General features: G+C 44.2%; 1 protein-coding gene and 1 long non-coding RNA gene across 5 annotated transcripts in view; one reads left to right on the top strand and one right to left on the bottom strand.

Moving 5' to 3' along the window:
* The window catches only part of TMEM86A (transmembrane protein 86A), a 37,646-nt gene extending 25,214 nt beyond the window's left edge, over nucleotides 1-12,432 (bottom strand). For all 4 annotated transcript variants that reach the window (XR_014166483.1, XR_014166484.1, XR_014166485.1 and 1 more), the window contains exon 1: nucleotides 12,281-12,432. Coding sequence is in view for 1 of the 4 variants with exons in the window: in XM_081904598.1 (XP_081760724.1) it covers nucleotides 12,281-12,301 (21 nt within the window). In the remaining 3 variants the exon portion in view is untranslated. The remainder of the gene's footprint in view (nucleotides 1-12,280) is intronic.
* Nucleotides 12,433-12,872: 440 nt separating this feature from the next.
* On the top strand, nucleotides 12,873-19,511 carry LOC309366244. The gene is made up of 2 exons (XR_014166606.1): nucleotides 12,873-12,953; nucleotides 18,610-19,511. It is a non-coding gene; the product is annotated as an uncharacterized lncRNA (long non-coding RNA).
* Nucleotides 19,512-21,862: the final 2,351 nt, after the last annotated feature.

The raw sequence follows: 21,862 nt of genomic DNA, 5'->3' as shown, positions 1-21,862 counted from the left end.
ACCACAGGGACTCAGTAAAGATTAGACCAAGAAAAATGGAGAAGGGAAACTATAGCAGAGAAGAAAACGGAATGCTGAAAAAATAACCAGGTAAAACATTCCTTCTGCCTTTCCACATTCATAAGGCAAACACAAGGTAATGAATTCATTTAGGCTCTGATACATTCTTCCAAGAAAATATCAGAGTTTAATGATACAGGAAGCTGAAAGAAAAGACTATGGAGTACTTCATCTGATTGTGTTTTTCAGTTTAGGAAGATCCCAGTCACTCTCCCTCCTGCCCTGTGCTATGTTATTTATTCTCTCCCCTTCCCTTCTGTCCTGCATGCTCACAAAAGCACAGCAAAAGCAAACAGAATGTTTCAGCTGCAAGGCTACATCGCTCCCAACCATATAGCAATGACGTTCCCATAAAAGATTTACAAGGCACTTCCAATGATACTTCCTTGATTGCTTAACTCCTATGAGGAAGGGAAACTCGGGACTCAGCCATCTGCTTAAAAAACTTAGTTATTGTTTATGGAGAAAATGTTTGTTTGGGGAGGGGGAATTCTCCCCCCCCCCCGCCGCCCAATACTGTATCTTTCAAGACATAAGCAATGAAGAAAAGAAAAGGAATATTGTGCCTCTTGTATTTTCATCTCAATGCTGGATAAGTTTGCATCATCTGACAGGTGTTTCTTCTTCAAAAGAACCATCAGTTATGGACCACCACCAATCTCCAAGGTGACTCGTAGCAAGCAAGGTAGACAAAAACGCGATCATCATGCCTACTTCCCCCAGGCCATTTACAATCTTCTTTTATGTCATTTATTACTTTGATTCATATTCTGCCCTTCTTCATTTCCCCTATCCCAGAGTGAGGCACAGATTAAAAAACCGAAGCAACCTCATAAAATGATCTGCAGCAATTAAAGCCATCATGAAAACATCATGCAACAGGATAGTGCTACTATTTCAACCCATTGCATTCCAGTGTTTTCCATGTTTCCCTCCCATTACTGCTATATTCATCCCTGATTTTACTTAAAAATAAAGTTGTAGTGCCAGCCTTCCTAGGATGGACTGAAGGTTATCCTTGCAACTGCCCTTTTAATTAGACGTTTCCCCTCTGTCCAGTTCTTTTGAAGTGGGTTCTGCTTCTTAGATTTTTCCCTCCTAAATTGATTTCTTCCTCTTCACCCTCCTGACCAAGGCATTCAGTCAGTTCTTGTCTTCTGCTTTGGGTGACTTTAATTACTGGTTTCTTCTTTGGAGTCAATGCAGTGGTTAATTTGTTTTATTTCTAATTTATATTTAATTGTTTCAAACATGTAAGATGTTAAACAGTTTCCTTAGGGAATTTATTTTATTTTATTGGGGGGAAATCTTATCCAGTTGAAACTTTTTATTAGAATTGGAAACCTAAAACAGAGCCATGGGTTTGGTTTGGGTTTTATAAAAGCAGCTTCAGGCAGGAAAAATCTGAAGCAGAAAGGCAGCAGGATTAGGTAGCTTAACTGCCATGGGGTTCAGTGTTAGCAAAGTCACTTAAATAATACAGAAGAAGTCCAAAGAAAAAAGAAATTCTTATAATACTTTACTGAAGAAACAGAACAAAATGGTATATAGTGGTACCTCCGGTTACGAACTTAATTTGCTCTGGAGGTCCATTCTCAACCCGAAACCGCTCATAAAATGAGATGCACTTTTGCTAATGGCACCTCCCGCTGCTGCTGGCACGCGACTTCCACTCGCATCCTGGAGCAAAGGTCGCAACCGGGAGCATCTACTTCCGGGTTAGCAGAGCTCGTAACCCACAGCGTTCACAAGGGGGATGGTACGTAACATGAGCTTCCACTGTATCATTGGGGAAGGGGGGCAGATAAACAAAGAGATTTGTTTTTCTTACTTTAGGCCTTGTACATAGGAGGGAGACATACAACCAAGCATACAGAGGAAAAACTTCCTCAGAACTACACAGCCAACCAGAGCATGTGCTAGCTCAATGAACATCATGTCACTCTGCCTGGTTACTAAGCAAGTCCTCCTCCACCACCCTCTTGGTTAGTTGGCTTACTGATTGTTACTTATTCTGTTAGACAGGTTTGTTAAAGTGAGGTTTTCAAGTAGAGTTCATATACTGTTAGTGAGATATAAGAATTATATATCAGAATTAACCCTGAAGTCACACACTGAATGATATTCCAATATCCTAAACATGTGTTTGAGCTCACTTAGAACCCAACTGTTTCACTACTCCAAATTCCCTCCTCTCAAAGTTGTTTTTCATTAAAATTAAAAGAAAACAAAAAGTGCTGAGGCTCTAATATACAGTTGCACCGGATATGCAGTTGGCATGCAAAACCTGAATGACTCCAAGAACCCTTAAGATGTTATAGGGTTCCAAGACTATGGTTGACCTGTATCACAAATATCTCTTGTGTCAATTAACTTATAACATACTTTCTGCTTTGGTCAATTCCAGGAAGAAAAACAAAGTTCTGTGATTCTGACAAAGGCAATGATGGATCATCTGCGCTTAAGCAGTTTTGCAGGGCCAAATTAGGTGTGACACAGAAGAGCCATGATTAAGATTTCCTGTGAGCTTGCTTTGTTTGTTTTCTTACTGAATTGCAAACCCATGTGGCTGCTTTGAGGATCAGCAAAGTAGCACTCTCTGGGAGAGGAAGTTTAACTTTTATTTCCCTTGTCCCCTTCCCCAGGCCAAAGGCTATGTGCACACTATAACACACATTTGAAGTGCATTCTCTCCCCAAGAATTCAGGGCACTGCCGTTTGTTAACCAGCGCTGGCCCAAAACATTTTGGCACCTGAGGCGAACCACAAAATGGCACTCCCCTTCCTCCCAGGGAAGGAGGGAGGAGTGAAGATCACCAGGAACAAGGGGTGGGGGATAAATATCTACATCAGGATCTGCCCTGTGGATCCTGCCATCCAAACCTCAGCTCGCCTCATGGGTGGGCCGGCCCAATTGTTAAGGATCGCTGGGAGTTGTAACTCTGTGAGGGGTAAACTACATTACCCAGAATTCTCTGAGGGGAAGAATGTGCACTTGAATGTGCTTTAATGATTTAGTGTGTAAACAGCCTTAGCAACAGCATGAAACCGCCATTAGTTCTGCTGAGGCAGGGAAGGTACAAATGCCATAGCTGTCTCCCCCTAGATCAGCACATGTTTTATATGTGCAAGATCCCAGGCTCCACAACCTTGGGTGCTCCAGGTGAAGAGGCTCAGATAGCAGGAGCCAATGTGGTGTAGTGGTTAGTGTGTCTTGACTAGGACCCGGGAGACCAGGGTTCAAATCCCCCCTCAGTCATGAAACTCACTGGATGACCTTAAGCCACCACTGCCTAACCTACCTCTCAGGTTTGTTGTGAGGATGAAATGGGGGAGGAAGAGAACCATGTATGCCATCACCTTGAGCTCCTTGGAGAAGGTGGGATGTAAAGGAAATAGAATAAATTAAATTAAATAAGGCTGGGGAAGATCTCTGCCTGAAACCACCGAGAGCTGCTGTGGGTTGGAGTAGCTGGGAGTAAAAAAACCAACATTTTTGGCCATGATGAATGGCCTATGTTCTCACTCAACTCCCTTTACTTAGGGACATCACGTACATGCTCCCATATTCTTCAGAGTATTTCCCCCCTCTTAAGTTAAACTAAGAACCATGGGAGAAGCAGTGTGCTTTGTAACAGGTAGATAAACATCACAAGATGACCTAAACAAGATCACACCTCCTCTCTCAGGCCAACAAACTAGCCATTCCTGTGTGCCAACTATTCCACCACCTTTAGCCATGGAATAACTGGTAGGAATGCCAGCTCTTTGGTGTCAACACACTGTTGCCCTACTGCAGCAGCAGCAGTGCAGCACTGATACTCTCGTTGCTCTCATGTATTTTTGCAAACAAAAAATAAATCTGCCCTAGTTACAATCAGCTAAAGCCATGTCCCCTGAATTAGCAGCAGGACAATATGAAGGGACAGTTGTTTTCAGCAAAAGTTCCTTTCACAAAGCGGTTACGCCGGCAGGGTAATCCCCTTTCAGTGCCACTCAGCTGGTGATGAAACCTTAAGGCAGTGCCTACTGAGAAAGGATAGAATTAAGCATCAAATATTCACTAAAAAGATGTTCTCTGGTGTCCTTTGAGTGGTGATGCCTTGCTTTCTGCTTCCTAGCAGAGGGGCCTTTGGGCAGCTTTGTTCCCAATCTGTGTCCCAAGGAATTTCTGAAACCCTCTCTCAAAGGAAATCTACTTTCCTTCCATTTTTTTCACTGAAAGGAAATAATCTAAAAAGCAAGCAGCATAATGCACCAAAAACAGATATGGATTTAGTGTCAACACCAATAAAGGCTAGTTGATGGTTTTGAAATCTCTGGGTAGTGATCAATGCCTGATACTTGCAGGGTGCTATGACACCAAAACTCCTCTCACATTTCATCTTCTGTTTGTCACTCAGTGGCCTCATTTGCACATCACATTAAACCTTCGGTCAAATTAACTGTGGTTAAATGTGAATTTGCAGTATTCTGGTGCATTCTGAAACTGAGGGTGCTTTGCTCCTGCCTTGAAGCACTGCTGGGAAACACAGAATCATAGAATTGTGGAGATGGAGGGTCCCCAAAGGGGCATCTAGTCCAACCCAATGCAGTGGTCTGGCACCGTGTGATATCTGAACCCGGCTCATTATTTCTTTCCCCCAACAAATCATGAGCAGCAAGTCAAGAACAAGGCTTGGTTACTCTTCAGGGTTTGCTTGCAGAGAAACAAGCCCAAATCCCCCCACCCCTGTGGAAGGAAAGTTATGGAGACAAATTACAGTATCTGTTTGTGCTTTAACTTGCACACCTGCCAGAAATAGCCTGCAGATTTTTGTAGCATAAATGAGAGCTCCTGAGAGCAGGGATGGGGAACCTGTGGTCTTCCAGATGTTGTCCGACTCCCAACTTCTATCCATCCCAGCTGCCATAGTCACTGGTGAGGGATGATGGGGGCTGCAGGTCAACAACATTCAGAGTGCCTTGGGTTCTCCATCCCAGCTATAAACAGTTAGAAAGAATATATAGGTTACACTGCAGGATGTGTCTTTAGTTATTAATGCCAGGGAGCAATGATCCACATATCCTTCAATTTTGACTGAGTATAGCACAGAAGTAATTAGACTCCATGCTAATCTAATCCTATTTGTAACTGCTATTGCAACAAACCACATGCTTAACAGTGCAATCCAACGCATGCTGACTCAGAAGTATTGAGTCCAGTGTGACTTATTCCCAAGTAGGTATGCAGGATGAGTGGGATGAGTCTCATGACTGGAATGTAGAAATTGAGGAGTATACAACCTGCTCAAAAGGAATAGACCAAACAGAAAGAGAAGAGGAGTAGCATTATATGTAAAGAATGTATACACTTGTGAAAAGATCTATGACCCAGAGCATGGAAGGCAGATTTGAGAGTATATAGGCAAAAATTGTAAGAGAAGGAACAGATTCCATTCTGCTTCCAAAGTACGACTGTACATGCAAAAAGGACCTAGGGGTCTTAGTAGACCACAAGCTTAAAATGAGTCAACAGTGTGATGAAGCAACACAAAAAATCTAATGCTACTCTAGGCTGCATCAACAGAGATCTATTGTCCAGATCAAGTGAAGAAATAGTACCGCTCTATTCTGCCTGGACTCCTGTGTTCTGGGTGCCACAATTTAAGATGGATATTGACAAGCTAGAACATGTGCAAAGGAGAGTTATCAATATGTTAATGTGTCTGGAAATTGTGCCTTACGAGAAACAGTTCAGGGACTTGGATATATTTAGCCTAGGAAAGAGAAGACTGAGAGGAGATATTACAGCCATCTTCAAACAGCTAAAGGTTTGTCACATGGAAGAAGGAGCAAGCTTGTTTTCTCTTGCTCCAGAGGGGAGAACCAGAACCAGTGGATTCTAGTTAAACAAGGTTCCAACTAAACATGAGGAAGAACTTTCTGGTAGTAAGAGCTGTTTGTCAGTAGAACAGACTCCCTTGGAAGGTGGTAGACTGATTCCCGGGGGGGGGGGGGTTAAGCAGAGGTTGGATGGCCATCTGTCATGGATGCTTTAGCTGAGATTCATGCGTTGCAGGGGGCTGGACTAGATGACCCTTGGGATCCCTTCCAATTCTACAACTCTGTGATTTGAATTGCTTCTGGAAAAATCTCTCCCATTGAAATTAGTGGGAACTTAAAGTGTTTAGCTTTTCTGCATTATTAGAAGAATTAAAACATATGTTATTAAAGGATAAATAAAGGAAATGACATAAATATGCATAAACATCTTATTTTTACAAAATGCAATTCTTCTAATAGTAGAATTGGGCATTTCAAATGCACTGCTAGTCATAAACTGCACAGCCTACGATAATAATAGCCTTTCATGTTATTGTTGTTTTAAAAAATACTATAAAGGTACATTCACCTTCACATCAATTGTATAAGTAACAAGCATGGTGATTTAGGCTCCAAACCCTGCAGTGCTGCTGAATGCTCTGACTGGCTCCTCTAGCCTCTCATGAAAGGAGATACTCTGAGCCAGAAGAATCAGTCTAAGATCTGACTGCAGCATTTAGTGTACAGGGAACCCTCACTAGCGTCTGCTGGGGAAGGAAGGGAACTGTCAGCTTACTGAGAATTAGAGAACATGGAGAACTGAAACTACAGACTCCAAATGTGCAAACACAAACACACACACACACACACACTTCATTTTAAATAAAATAAAGCTAACTCTTCTCAAAGGACCTTGAAGCTTACTACTTCCTCAGGCATTTTCTGAAACTCCTGCAGTAGAGCAAAGGTTTCCATTAAGTGTGCAGCAGAATAGGTGGGAAGGCATGGACATCTCTGAAATTTCTCTAACAATGTAGGAACCCATCAGACAAAGGTTTCTATGATCCTCAGAATGAACAAAATCTGTTTACTTTCATTTGTATGGAGAATCCTATTGACAAACTCTTGCATTCCAGTACTTTCCAATGTGTCTACGTGCATTTTTCCTGACTCAACTTGTGAATATTTTGTTGTCTTAAAATATAGTTGTATTGTCCAGTGTGGATTAGCAAAGAAGCATTATGGCTTTTGGGGGCCACTGCCCCTTTAGTTGAAAGCTCCCTCTTTTCCCATTTCTTATATAGCTACATCTGCCCCTGAAATTAGTTGTTCCTGTTCACCAGTATGATGGTGGCATTCCTGCTCTGTACAGGACACACTTTGTAGCTGGTGCTGGATCTTCCATTACATTCTGTTCTGCAGCCGGGAGTTACGATTGATCTGTAATTTTTGTGGGGGGTGTTATGAGTGCATTTGTGAAATTGTGAACAGCCAGAAACTTATTGCAGCAGAAGAAATTGCTTTGAAAGAAAGGGGGTGAGGACAACCATGGAGAGCAGCAGAAATAAGCAGGAACTTTGCTGTAACAGAACTTACTTCTGAGTAAACCTATACTAAGAGGGGGAAGGTATTGCCAGGGTTTTATTTATTTAGCTGGTTTCAAACATTTCTATACACCTAATCATGAACAGCATCATCAACATTTATTACTTATACCCCACCCGTCTGGCCAGGCCTCCCCAGCTGCTCTGGGCTGCTCCCAACAGAATATTGAAAACACAGTAAAACATCAAACATTAAAAGCTTCCCTAAACAGGGCTGCCTTCAGATGTCTTCTAAAAGTCAGATAGTTGTTTATTTCCTTGACATCTGGTGGGAGGGCGTTCCACAGGGCAGGTGCCACTACCAAGAAGATCCTCTGCCTGGTTCCCTGTAGCCTCACTTCTCGCAGTGAGGGAACCGCCAGAAGGCCCTCAGCGCTGGACCTCAGTGTTTGGGCTGAACGATGGGGGTGGAGACGCTCCTTCAGGTATACTGGACTGAGGCCATTTAGGGCTTTAAGGGTCAGCACCAACTGTGCTCGGAAACATATTGGGAGCCAATGTAGGTCTTTCAGGATCAGTGTTATATGGTCTACGCAGCCACTCCCAGTCACCAGTCTAGCTACCACATTCTGGATTAATTGTAGTTTCCGGGCCACCTTCAAAGGTAGCCCCAATGTAGAGTGCATTGTAGTAGTCCATGTGGGAGATAACCAGAGCATGCACCACTCTGGTGAGACAGACTGGTAGGTAGGGTCTCAGCCTGTGTACTAGATAGAGCTGGTAGACAGCTGCCCTGGACACAGAATTGACCTCCAGAATGATTCCCAGGCTGTGCACCTGGTCCTTCAGGGGCACAGTTCCCCAATTCAGGACCAGGGAGTCCTCCACACCTGCCCGCCCCCTGTCCCCCAAAAACAGTACTTCTGTCTTGCCAGGATTCAACCTCAATCTGTTAGCTGCATCCATCCTCCAACTGCCTCCAGATACTCACAAATAAACTCAACAAGAAAATTACATCCATAAAAAAACACAATGTATATCACAAATCAGCATGGCTGGATCATCTCTCAGGGAAAGCCAGGCTTAACAGGTGAGTTTTAAGCAGGTATCTAAATGTCAGTGGTGTAGGTACCTGCCTGGTGTGCATTGGAAGGGCAGGTGCCAGCACACTAAAGCCCAAGGTCTGAGATATAAAGAACTATGGCAGGATACAGCACTATCAAGAGTATTTTTATACTATAAAAATAGTATCTCTCCCAAGACTCAAAGTGTGGAAGCAGCCCTGGTCTTCATAAAATGGTACAAGGTCTATCTATCCTTTTTCAAAGTGCCAGAGGTAAGTCCCATTACATTTCAAAGTATCTTAGTTTGGCTAGATTGTTCCAGCAGGGCTTTTCTAAATAGCTATTTTAACTATCTACTGTCCCTATAGATATTTGGGGTACTGAGCACAGTTTTCAGAGACCTAATAAAAATGAACGATTAAATAAGCCTTCAAGGACTTTGGGACATTACAGTTGCCAAATCTGTTTTACCAGAAAATATGCAGTGCAGTCCTCTGTATGCTTTATTCGAAAATAAGTCATACTTTTATGCTCAGTGATGCCAGCTCTGTAGCTAGTAAATGTCTTTGTGGTCTAAAAGTTGGTCAGTAAAAGGAGGAAGAGATCTAACAGAAGAAAAAATTAGGGACAAGAATAGATTCCTAAGATGGCCACAAAAATCTACCTGCAAAAAAACTCCAGTTCCAGCCTACATAAATCATGTTCAGAGAATAGAATGTTTTATAACCAGGTGTTTCATGTCCAGAGGAAAAGAGAAAAAAGAATTCAAGCTGCTTCGGGCAGATGAAAGGTCAAATAGAGATAATCTGTACCTTTCCTTTATCAGACAGTATTTTTTTGGCACAATCTTCTATTGGTTCTAAAAGAAGATTGGCAATGAGGTAAAGATACAGAAAAGGCTTTTCAGGCTCACAAGGGCCAAATCTTGGCCTGAAGCTTCACTAGTAAAATAGGCTACATTTCACTTCATTCCCACATTAAAAATCATCACCGTGTATTCAGTTAAAGAAAAAGTATTATCTCCTAATACACAGACAGAATAGAGGGCATTAAACTAACTTGTAATTGACAGGCTAAGAAGAATCTGGTTAGGGTTCCCAATTTTCATAATACAGGACGGGTGCTGTCTATTTATCTTTCCCTTTAAAACAAACCCAATTAAAGGGGCCAGTCAGCAGTCTGGCCCATGATTTTCATAATACAGCACTGGTTTTGGCAGTGCTGAACAGGGGGAAAACGTTAAAGTATGAGCTACGTATGTGCTTCAGTTTGTACAACAACAAAAGATCAGCTCTTCAATACATAAAGTAATAGAAATAAAGTCTCTTTTCACACACAGAGAACATTTCCCTGCTGACCTCCAAACCACTCATCTGGAATTAAAGAGCATCAAGATCAGAAAGTGAGGCACGTAACTTTGATAAAGGTATTAATCACAATTTTATTTCATTCCTATCCTACTTTTCCTCCAAGAACCTCAAGGAAGTGTACATGGTTCTCCTGCCCTCATTTTATCGTCAGAGCAACCCTGTGAGGTAGGATGGTCTGAAGGGCAGTGACTGGCCCAATATCAAGCCAGTGAACTTCGTGGCTAAGCAGAGAATTGAACCCTGGTCTCCCAAGGCCCAACACTCTAGCTCAGCCTTTCTCAAACTTGCACTCCCAGATGTTGTTGGACTACCATTTCCATCATTCCCCTGCTGGTCATGGATGATGGGAGTTGTAGTCCCACAACATCTGGTAATCCAGGGTTGAGAAAGTCTGCTCTCGCCACAACAGCACATATCCTCAAGTGCCCAATGAGTGAAGTCACTACAATACCTGTTCTAATTTCATTTGGAATGAAACGCCTGTTGTACTGCGGTTAGGTAAAGGTAAAGGGACCCCTGACCATTAGGTCCAGTCGTGGACGACTCTGGGGTTGCGGCGCTTATCTCGCTTTATTGGCTGAGGGAGCCGGTGTACAGCTTCCGGGTCATGTGGCCAGCATGACTAAGTCGCTTTTGGCGAACCAGAGCAGTGCACGGAAACGCCATTTACCTTCCCGCCTTTATCTACTTGCACTTTGGCGTGCTTTCGAACTGCTAGGTTGGCAGGAGCAGGGACCGAGCAACAGGAGCTCACCCCGTCGTGGGGATTCGAACCGCCGACCTTCTGATCGGCAAGTCCTAGGCTCTGTAGTTTAACCCACAGCGCCACGTCCCGTATTGCGGTTAGGACAGACAAACTAGATACATGCATGCAGAAGGTCCCAGGTAAGGCTGGGAGAGGCTCTTGCCTGACACCTTGGAGAGATGCTGGTGGTCAGTGTAGGCAATACTGCTCTTGATGCTTCCTATGTTCCTACACAGGATCAGGGGTTTTTCAGATGGAACTCAACAGAACTCTGCTCCAGGTGGGTACCATGGGTGTAGCCAGGATTTGGGGGGGGGCAGAATCTCAATTTGCTATGTATTTTTTTCCTATTGATTTGAGGGGAGCAGCTGCCTTCCCCCCCCCTTGGCTATACCCATGGTGGGCACTATTGCCATTATAAGAGAACAAGGGAGGCGTTCATGGTGAGCTCCGGCACCGTTTTTCCTAAAATAATAGCGCTGCAAAGGATTATCCTATTTTATCCTCACAACAGCTCTGTGTACTAGAAATCCAGTAAGCATCATGGGTAGCAATGGATTTGAACCCAGGTCTCCTGTGTCCTTGTAGCATGCTTTTGACTACATCACTCTGCTTCAGCAACCTATCTATCAATCGGTCCTAGCTGCGTTCATTCCAGATTAATATATATATATATGTAGAGAGGGAAAGAGAGAGAGAGGTTTAGATATACCTTTAGATTTGCCTATTTTTATTTTCAAAACATCTTCACCAGTCTGAATGGCATTCGGACAAAGATGTTTATTAGCTGCGGAGTGGGGAGGGGGCGGGGAGAAGCAAAAATAAAGCTTGCTGATTTCTCTGCACTGTTGTTCCTCGATCCCAGAGGGCACCCACCCGGGGATCAGAAATCCGTAATGGCACATGCCTTACACACGCGCATATATATGGGCCATGCAAGCACACACAGGCAGGCAGATTGGCAGCATGGTGCCATCCTCCAGCAATTCCGGAGCAAGGCGAGTCGGGGGGGGGGGGCGGCGAGGGGGGAAAGCGCCAGAGAAAGGGGGAGGTGAACTGGAATCCCTCCCACCCGCAATCTTCTCCATCAATCAGACGGTGCCTTGCCGGCAAGCCCCAAGGAGCGAAATCAACAAAGTCACGCTTCCTAGTCACATGCCCAATGTTTTCATCCTATTGACTTTTGGCAGGGTTCCCTCCTCTTCCCCACGCCCCCACACCGCTTGCTATGTAAAGCAACGACCGATCCGGTCGTGATGTCTCTCTTCCCCCTTTCCAATCTCTATCCCCCCCCTCTTCTTCCACCGCCATCACAGCCACATTTTGCTACCAGCAACGGAGGGAGGCGGGAGGAGAGAGTAAAAAAGGGAAAGGGCAAGGAGATGGAAGTACTACGGGGTGGCGGGGGACTACTCTAGTAACCGGCACAGATGATGGGGACAGGATTCCCTGCGTAGGTCAGATGCTCTCTGGCAGCGGCTACCTGTCCAAATAAAAACCCTTAAGCGATTGTGAAGTCGTGAGCCGCGAATCTGCAGGCAGCAATTCTCCCGAGGCAGCAATTATTGCAATCTTGACACTTGATTTTATACTTGCTGGTGTGTGTGTGTGTGTGTGTGTGTGTATGTGTCGTCCCCCTTTGCTCTCCCCACCCGCCTTGCAGTTACTAAAAAACTGGCTGTTGGAACTCACCACTGTCACCGGCGACACCATATTTGCTGAGGAGGCTTCTCCCGCAATCCTTCCTTCGCCTTTGTTTATAAAGCTGGATCTGACTCCGGGGTGCCCAGAGCTTCCCCTTTAAATAGGACCCGGACTGTATCTATTTCTCTCAATGCAGATTGTTTTCTCGGTTCTTTTTTAGAACGCAGTGACGTCACAATAGCTGGAGCGAATGCGCGGAGAGAAGGGAGCTGGGGGCGGCACCTCAGCGTGCGCGTTCCCTCCCCTCCTCCGGAGAGATAACTTGCTGGGGAGCAGACCCCGGGCAGGGGGCTGTCCCTATGTGAAACCCGCCTCTCTCTCTCTCTCTCTCTCTCTCTCTCTCTCTCTCTCTCTCTCTCTCTCTCTCTCTCTCTCTCTCTCTCTCACACACACACACACACACACACACACACACACAGAGCAATATCGACTTTCTTTTTCACTGGCTCCAAATTTCTCCCATCGTCCCTTCAGCGGCAGTGTATGTCCTAAATTTATCCAAAGTTGGCGAGTACCATGACAAAATCAGCAACAGATCAAGCAGGTGACAGGCTGTGGGAAAGAAAAGTCAATCTACTAGTTTGGAAAATGCAACAGTCACTGAGGACTGATCCACGAGTGAGGGTCACGACGCCACGGCGCCTATCTGTATGCTGATTTAGTACGTATCCGTTTCCGAAGAATCCTAGCATAAACTTGGGGGCAGAGAGAGAATAATATTTTGTCTCCCCATCTTTATTTCCCGGCTCAGCATGTTTACTCACGCTCCTCTGAGATCGAGGAGCTCGCTCCCAAATTAAATTTCAGAAAGTTGGCGTTACAATTGCACATTCCCCCTGACAATTTCCATAATCTACTAATTGTTTGCTTTTTATGCTTTCATCTGACCCAGTACTGGAAATACATTTAGGAATGGTGCAAGATATCACATAGCAAGTCCTGTATTAAAGCTGTAATGTATGCGTTCTGAAGAGTTTGTCCTATTGAACTCAGAATTGCTTCCAATAAATCATAATCGTACATGTGCTGTGGTGCTGTACTGAGTTGCAGTATCCAGATTGTTATAGCTGTGCTTTGTTTGCATTATGTCCTGATAGGAATTCATACCTGGCATCTTCAAGACTCACAGATTCATTGTGGCATTAGGTTTCAGCAACTCTGTTGTGATTGATATCTCTAAGTTTCTGGCATTGGTTACAACAGAGGGTGCTTCCAGGTGGAGGTTTATTGTGAAATCAGTGCACACAAGTTTTTTGCACTGTCAGCATCAGAAGGCCATCTTTTACTTTTTCTTCTTCTTCTTTTTTTACATTTCATACAGATTTACTTTGGAAAATTAGCTAAGTAATAACCCTTTATACACCCACAATTATTAGTTTGTTGAAGCTCATTATCACATTTTTGCAGAGTGGTGGTGACATTTTGATGTGCAGTACCTAGCGACATTATCCCTACTTCCATTCATGGGCGTAGCCAGGAATTTTTTGTGGGGGGGGCAGGCCTTTTGTTGGGAGGGCAGGTCTTTTGTTGGCTGGTGGCAGAACCTCAGTTAGCTATGTATTTTTATTTATTTTTATTGATGGGGGGCCCGCTGCCCCTCCCTGCCCCCCCCCTTTGGCTATGCCCATGCATCCATTTACTCCTCACGTGAACACACAACTTAGCCATTGTGCTTCTGGCAACCTAAACAACATGAGTCTGCCTATTCCCAGCAAATGCCATATGCTGAAGGCACACCAATATTATTATTATTATTATTATTATTATTATTATTATTATTATTATTATTAAAATTTGTATACCACCCTTCACCTCTAGATCTCAGGGTGGTTCACAACATAAAAATACAATATAAAAAACACAAAATTAAGAAGAAGAAGAAGAAGAAGAAGAAGAAGAAGAAGAAGTAATTCACACACACACACACTTAAAAGGGTGTCAGCTGCTAATCAGCCAAAGGCCTGGTTGAATAGGAACATTTTCACCTGGTACCTAAAGGTGCATCTGCACTATACAGTTAAACCACGTTTATACAATTTTAATAGTCATAGTTTCACCTCCCAAGTAATCATGTGAACTGTAGTTTACTCAATGAGCTACAATTCCCAGGACCCTAAGCAAGTTACAGGTCCTGGGGTTCTTTGCAGGAAGGCGTTTGCTTTAAACATGCTTTTAATGCATGTTGTGGATGCTGCCCAAGTTCAGAGGACCTACTCTTGCAATATCTCAGCACACAGGGAGGATTAGCTTAGAGGCTGTAAAAGCAGCACATAGAGACTTAGAAAAAAATAATATAGAGGTCTTGTGCAAGGCACTTTGATCAGGATTTCAGTATAGGTCAACATCAGTCTTGTGTAAGACTTCTGTATTATTACAATGGAAATGGGCGTTACCTCCATCCCACAAAAGTACAATATTCCATTTTGCCCATTGTGAAGCATGGTAGATAAGGGGCTTGAAATATTTGCTCTTGTGGGAAATAAATGTCTATGTGCACAGATACAGAATTACCTGCATGCATGCCTGCCCAGACCAGGAAGAGGTAGTGGAGGGTGGAAGAGTAATGACTGGGGGGAAGGGCCAGAAAATTGAGCACAGAAAGAAAAGGACCTCCCACTAGTATGGGAGGGAAACAGTGGAATACCTATGGAGAAAAATAATAATCTAAGGCTGAAAAAACAAAGTGGAAGGATGATTGTGTGCCAGTCATGCTCACAGAAGAACTGGACCTGAATTTTCCATTTGTGGCAAAAAAAGCCCTGTCTAGAAGCACCCACTAAACCTTATGAAATAATATGTGATATTCCTTAATGTACCACAAGACTCTGTCTTGCTTTTGTTGCAACTAACAGGGCTACCTCTCTAGAACTTATCTGGGTGTTTGACATTTACATCATATTCAATGTATTTGGTGCAAGATGCAAAATGTATTAACCATGAACGTTGTGAAGTTAGTAGAAAATACAAGTGACAAATGTAAAATCAGCCCTTGAATGTTAAATCACATATTTACTCTTTTGGACACATATTCCTTCTTCTGAAGCTCTTGAGTGAGGAGAACTTAATTGGCCAATTGAGGGACAGCCTTTTAACTTCCTCCATGACTGACAGATCTAGGAGTCACCCAAGCAAATATGTTCACCTGTCCTCCAATCTAAAAACATGAGACCCTGCTGGATCAGGCCAGTGAATCCTGTTCTCATAGTGTCCCAACAGTTGTCTGTGGGAAACACAGATGAAGGATCCAAGCACAAGAACACGCCCCCTTCTGGAAGTTTCCAGCAACTGGCATTCAGAAGCATTGCTGCTTCCAGCTGTGGAGGCAGAGCTTGGCCATAATGGCCAACAGTCAACGACAGCCTGATCCTTCATGTATTTGTCTTATCATCCTCCTACGTCATGTAAATGGTTAATTGTGGATGTAATTATTCCCTTTTCTAGAGCCAAAGGTGGCAGCCCTTTGTGATGCAATTAGATTTCATCATCATAATCACAAAAGTATGCTGTGTTCAAAATGATCACCCTTCCAAAACTAACCTATTTATTCCAAACTCCCAACCCCAATCTGGATTCCCCCAACCTAACTCCATACTTGTTTATTTGCTCACACAAAAAGCCAAGAATAAGCCCCAAATACCTGCTCCCCCCCTCCTCAGAAGGATGGGGAGTCCTCAACACAGAATCATATGACATCGCCAACCAAGTACGCCAAATAATTCCGTATGCGCGAGAGGATGAGATGAAACAATGGTCCACTGGGAGAGAGAAACCATCAAAAACATCCCCTCAACAGCACACCCATTTCTCCAAAACAAACTAAAGTAAATCCCCATGACACTGAACAGGTTCACACAGAAGGGAAAAGTAGGCAAACTATCCCCCTCCCCGCTAACCCTCCTGGCCTATTGCCCACTATTCCAACATGCAGCACAAAATCTCCAGATAAAAACCTGGCAAGCCAAAGGCCTACACTGTCTAAAAGACTTCTACAAAAACAACAAACCCATACTATACCAAAACAAGAAATACAAGAGAAACTAGGGGACACCCAAATACCTTGGATAACACACCATTCAACTACATGCCTTCTTAAACAATCCAGCAGTAAAATCAGCAGCCACTAGGCCCTTGTCCACCTTGAAAACCTTTTCCTGACAGCAAAGGGACAAGGTAAAGGGATGGTATCCACAATATACAAAATACTGTTCCAAAATCCCACAAACCCCTTTGACACAATCAAAGAGCAATGGGAGCACGACATGGGCTTTGCAATTAACCCCACTCAGTGGACTAGAATGTGTTCTAAACCTCCTTTTAAGTCCGTATTAGCCAAAAGAAGAGAACTCACTCCGAAACTCACCTACAGGTGGTACTTAACACCATGGAAACTGGCGCTGATGCACCCAGGAACGTCACCAAGATGTTAGAGAGTCTGCACCTCCACAGGCACATACCTCCACATGTGGTGGGAATGCCCTAAAATTCAACCCTTCTGGACAGCAGTCCTATAAGAGATATGCAAAATAACTAAATAAGTACCAGGACTCACCCCAGAACTGGCCCTATGATCTTCCAAGATCATAATGCCCACTCCCATTATACAGTGGTACCTCAGGTTAAAAACTGAATTCGTTCCGGAGGTTTGTTCTTAACCTGAAACTGTTCTTAACCTGAGGTACCACTTCAGCTAACGGGGCCTCCCGCTACCGCCGCACCAGCTCAGCCCTCACTTTCAGTGTAATGTTAAAATGCCATATACTTTGTGGGATGAGAGGAGGGAGAGAACAGGGGTACCAACTGGCTCCTTCTGTGAAGAAGAAAAAGAAGAAGAGTTTGGATTTGATATCCCGCTTTATCACTACCCGAAGGAGTCTCAAAGCGGCTAACATTCTCCTTTCCCCTCCTCCCCCACAACAAACACTCTGTGAGGTGAGTGGGGCTGAGAGACTTCAAAGAAGTGTGACTAGCCCAAGGTCACCCAGCAGCTGCATGTGGAGGAGCGGAGACGCGAACCCGGTTCCCCAGATTACGCTCTTAACCACTACACCACACTGGCCCTCTGTGAATGTCAGAAGAGCCCAGTTGCATCAAGCCAAAGGCCCATCTAGTCCGGAATCCTGTTCTCAGTGTGCCCAACCAGATGCACATGGGAAATCCACAAGCAAAGACCTGAGTGCCAGCAGTGCTCTCCCCTTCCTGCAGTTTCCCCCAACCGGCATTCAGAAGCATATATTACCTCCGACAGGAGCCTTGGCCTCCATGAATTTGTCTGATCTTCTTTCGAAACTGCCCGAGTTGACATCTTTATGTGGCCTTCCAGAGCCACGGGGACTGGTATATAACTCTGCCTCAGTCACTGGGCTGCAGGGTGCAGCGAGCAAGCCCTACTTTTTGAGGGGAAAGGAAATATCGGGGAGGAGCACTTCTTAGAAAAGAGTGGCGATAGAAAATGAGCTTCAGGCTCTTTGCCAGAGTCTGTGCTCAGCATCAAAATCCTTTCAGCTGTGCAGGGATAGGGGTGTTTTTGAGACAGAGAGAAACAGAGCCGTTTTGAAGAGGGCCTTTTACTGCCATGCAGTCAAGAGGAAAAGACTCTTTTGATTTCTTTAGCTTTGGCTGGATTTGAAATGACCTTTCAAGGTCTGCTCAAAGCACATGTACATGAATATAGGTCTCCAGGAGCAGCTCACCTAGGCTTTCTAAAAGAGCGATCATTAATTATTATCATTATTATTTACTATTTCCATTTCTTTGGCTTGAAATCTAATCTGCCCTTCCTTTGTGTCTGTCCCTTGGCACTCCACGATGGCACAGTACAAAACAAGCCTAACAGAGCTACCTACTTCCTTTGCATTTCTTCTAACTTAATGCTGCTCCAGCAACATCCCAGGAACCAGCCATAAATCTGCTAAGATCAGGACTTCTTGCCAGATATGATAATTGATGCGGGAACAAACTGCACCAAGCTCCTTTAGTGCTATGGTGAAGCTAGTCTTATTAGAAGCCATTCTGTCGTTATTAGTATCATTTCGGCACGCAGAGTCTGTCCCGCCTGACTTAATGGCTTTTGTGTGACACTTCTCTCCCCCCCCCCCCGTCATCAAAGAATACTGCTGATTGTTCAGCTGTGGGTGACTGACAAAGAGATCCGAGACTTGCTCTTTTCCGTGGAGCCTTGCTAGACTTTTCTCATGGTTATACATCCATGAGGCTTTCAGCAGTCCCCATGGGAACATCACATGAAAAAGAGAAAGAAGAAGAGGAGAGCTGATGCTTTGGGTCTCCATTTATTATTTTATTTTTTTGTCTTCCCACAGCTTGGTTTCCATAGCAACAGAGAACTGTGGCACCATTGTGGAGCTGTAATAAAGTCTGTCTCCAACCACTTCACATTAATTTAGCAGACTTCGCCAGCTGAGATACCTAGGGTGGATCAATACCTGAGATACCTTGGGTGGAAGCGCTTTACTGAGGCTCTTGCAACACCAGAACAAGTCGGATTATGGAATCTGCTATCTGTAAGAGAACATTCCATGCTCTTTAATATCTATATGAAGCCACTGGAAGTAGTCATTAGGAGCTTTAGGGCAAGGTGCCAATAGTCTGCTTCTTCACAACATCTGAATCAGGAGAGGACACAGTGGTGAAATGGATGAGGAAAGACAAGCTGAGCTTGAATCCTGGCAAGTCAGAGGCTCTGTGGGCGAGTGGCTCCCGTGTCTGAAAAAAGGTCAAGTGCTTGGAGGTGCCCCCAAAAGTTTTGGGGTGCTTCTGAATCCAGTTTTGTCTCTGGAGGCCCAGGTCACTTCAATGGCTAGAAGTGCCTTTTACCAGCTGCGACTTGTACAACAGCTACGATGGTTCCTGGACTGAGAAAACTTGGCTACAGTAGTTGATGTGTTGTTTACTTCAAGATTGTATTACTGCAATGTGCTCCATGTGGGGATTCCTTTGCGCTTGATCCAGAATGGAGGGCCCAGTCAAGTTAAAGCTTTGTGGCAGAGCCACCTAAAATGTGATCATGCTACAAAGGCATAATTAATTAATTTGGCAAAAAAAATAACTAGAGCCCTTGACTTAAAGGTTCAGATGTGAAACTGCTGCAGTTGCTCCCTATAGAAAATGTCTCACATACCAATAATTAAGCTAATCCTAAGTCACCTGTGTTAACCATGATATGTGAGAATTACCTACAATAAAAGACTCATTTTCTGTGCAATTACACTACCATTAAATCAAGCATAGTGCTAAGGTGAACATTGCATCAGCACATGAGTTTCTGCTTTCACAGTGGAACATTCTTCTCCTCTGCTGTCCCACCTAGAGATCCCTATATTTGTAATGCTTAACATCTTTGGGGTAATATTGATCATTTTGGATAGAGTTTTAGAGTCCGCTTTTTTTCTGTTCATAAGCATAGGGAAAAGAGCAGATTACATCAGCATAGAACAGGGGTCTGCAACCCACGCTCCAGAGCCGCATGTGGCTCTTTTACACCTTTGCCGCGGCTCCGGGGTGGTGACTAGCAAGGGAAGGAGGCGCATTGTGCGCCCCAACACTCCCCACTGTGGCGGGCGCTGTACTGGCTGTGACATCGCATGGGGGCGGTGCGTGCGTTAGTCACGCACCATCCCGACGTCACCTTCCCGCCCGCCCGCTACACTGTAAGGGGCATGTACGCTGGTCACTGCATTGAAAGGGGGCATGTACGCTGATCACTGTTTTGAAGGGGAGTGAAGAACACACACACACACACACACAAAAAGGTAACTTGTTAATTTAATGTTTATTTCTATGAGGAGGAGTAATTCTGAGGGGTCAAACAAAGAAATAATAAAAAAGTGACAAAAAAGTTATTTTTATAATGACGAGTTTTACGGCTCCCAGTTTTTTTTCCTTCGGAAACGGGTCCAAGTGGCTCTTTTTGTCTTAAAGGTTGCAGACCCCTGGCATAGAAGATGTTTTATCACAAACACAGAACACAACATCTATGCTAATAGCATTGCTGAAAATATACAAGCCAAAACAACAATTACAGAAAGTGAATCAATAATCAATCTGCTTTCATCCTCCTTTGGTTATGAAATTATTGCTGTGGATGCAATTAATTACGCCGAAGGGGATTGCCTCCTATTTATATTCAGCTGTCCAGTCTGATCAGGGCCAAAGGGCTGAACATGAAGAGGTATAAATATCAGCCTGCTACTCACAATTTCAGGTGTTTTAACTCCTTGGTGAACTGATGTGAGAATGTCCACATATCAGGGCTTTCAACTGATCCAGAGAGTGGGAGGACTCCACAGGGTGTCTCAAAGAGGAGGAAGGGCAAGTTGGCCCTTCAGATATTCCATAACTACAACTCCCATCATCCCTGACCATTGGCCATGGTTGCTGGGGCTGATGGGAGTTGTACAACACCTAGCATCATCTAGAGGGCCAAAGATTCCTCCATCCCTAATGTAGGAGAACCATGCAGTGCTCTAACACTAGCATTGGCAGTGAGGATGTAGCTGTACTAAATGTCATGACAGTTTACCATCTGGATCACATGAACTCAGGCCATGAAATAATACTGGAAGGACACTGACACAGTGTCAAACAGGAAGGGGGATGTTGTGGCTCTGCAACTCTCAGCATCCCGGACCATTGGCCATGCTGGGGTGGGTGGGAATTGGAAGTCAAACTCCTGGAGGGCCAGAGGTTTCCCTTCATTGGTGCGGAATATTTTCTGTCCTATAAAGTTGCCTGACTTATCTATGGAGTGCATGTTCCTTGATGCGGTAAAAGGGGGGGATCCTACATTGAAGCTTTCAAGAGCTGAACTTAAGCCAAAAGTACCAGTTAAATGGACCTGTGCCTGCCAACCTAGCAGTTCGAAAGCACCCCCGGGTGCAAGTAGATAAATAGGGACCGCTTACTAGCGGTAAGGTAAACAGCGTTTCCGTGTGCAGCTCTGGCTCGCCAGAGCAGCAATGTCACGCTGGCCACGTGACCCGGAAGTGTCTTCGGACAGCGCTGGCCCCTGGCCTCTTGAGTGAGATGGGCGCACAACCCCAGAGTCTGGCAAGACTGGCTGTACGGGCAGGGGTACCTTTACCTTTACCTACCTGAAGAAGGAGCACTTCATTTTTAAAAATAATAAATGGTTTTTAAAATTATATTCATATATGTAATCATTGTAGAAAGGCCACTGTGATAATGGCATGATGGGGTGGTTTGCAGTAGTTTTGAAAACCTCCATTTACCATTCCATAAGAAATGCACACTCATTTATAGAATACTAACAATGATAAAAGCTATTAATAGATTTGCGCTACATATGTTAATCATGCAATGCATAGTGGCCTGGTTCACATGTCATGGGGAGGAGACAGCAGCCACTTCACTCCTTCCTGCTCATAATGCTGCCACGCTATTAGCATTACTGGGGAAATGGGGTGGGTCAAATGAAGAATGCTTGGATAACAAATCTGTATTTATTGTAAGCTACCAGGATGGCTACTGTAAAAAAAATGGAAATAGAGGAATTAAATAAGGATTTGTGGTATAGTCAAACCTGGTCCATAGCTA

Source organism: Podarcis melisellensis (assembly GCF_964234715.1).
Source record: "Podarcis melisellensis genome assembly, chromosome: 1".
Lineage (NCBI taxonomy): Eukaryota > Metazoa > Chordata > Lepidosauria > Squamata > Lacertidae > Podarcis > Podarcis melisellensis.
Note: the sequence above shows the minus strand (reverse complement) of the source record. Positions and strands in the feature narration are given on the sequence as shown.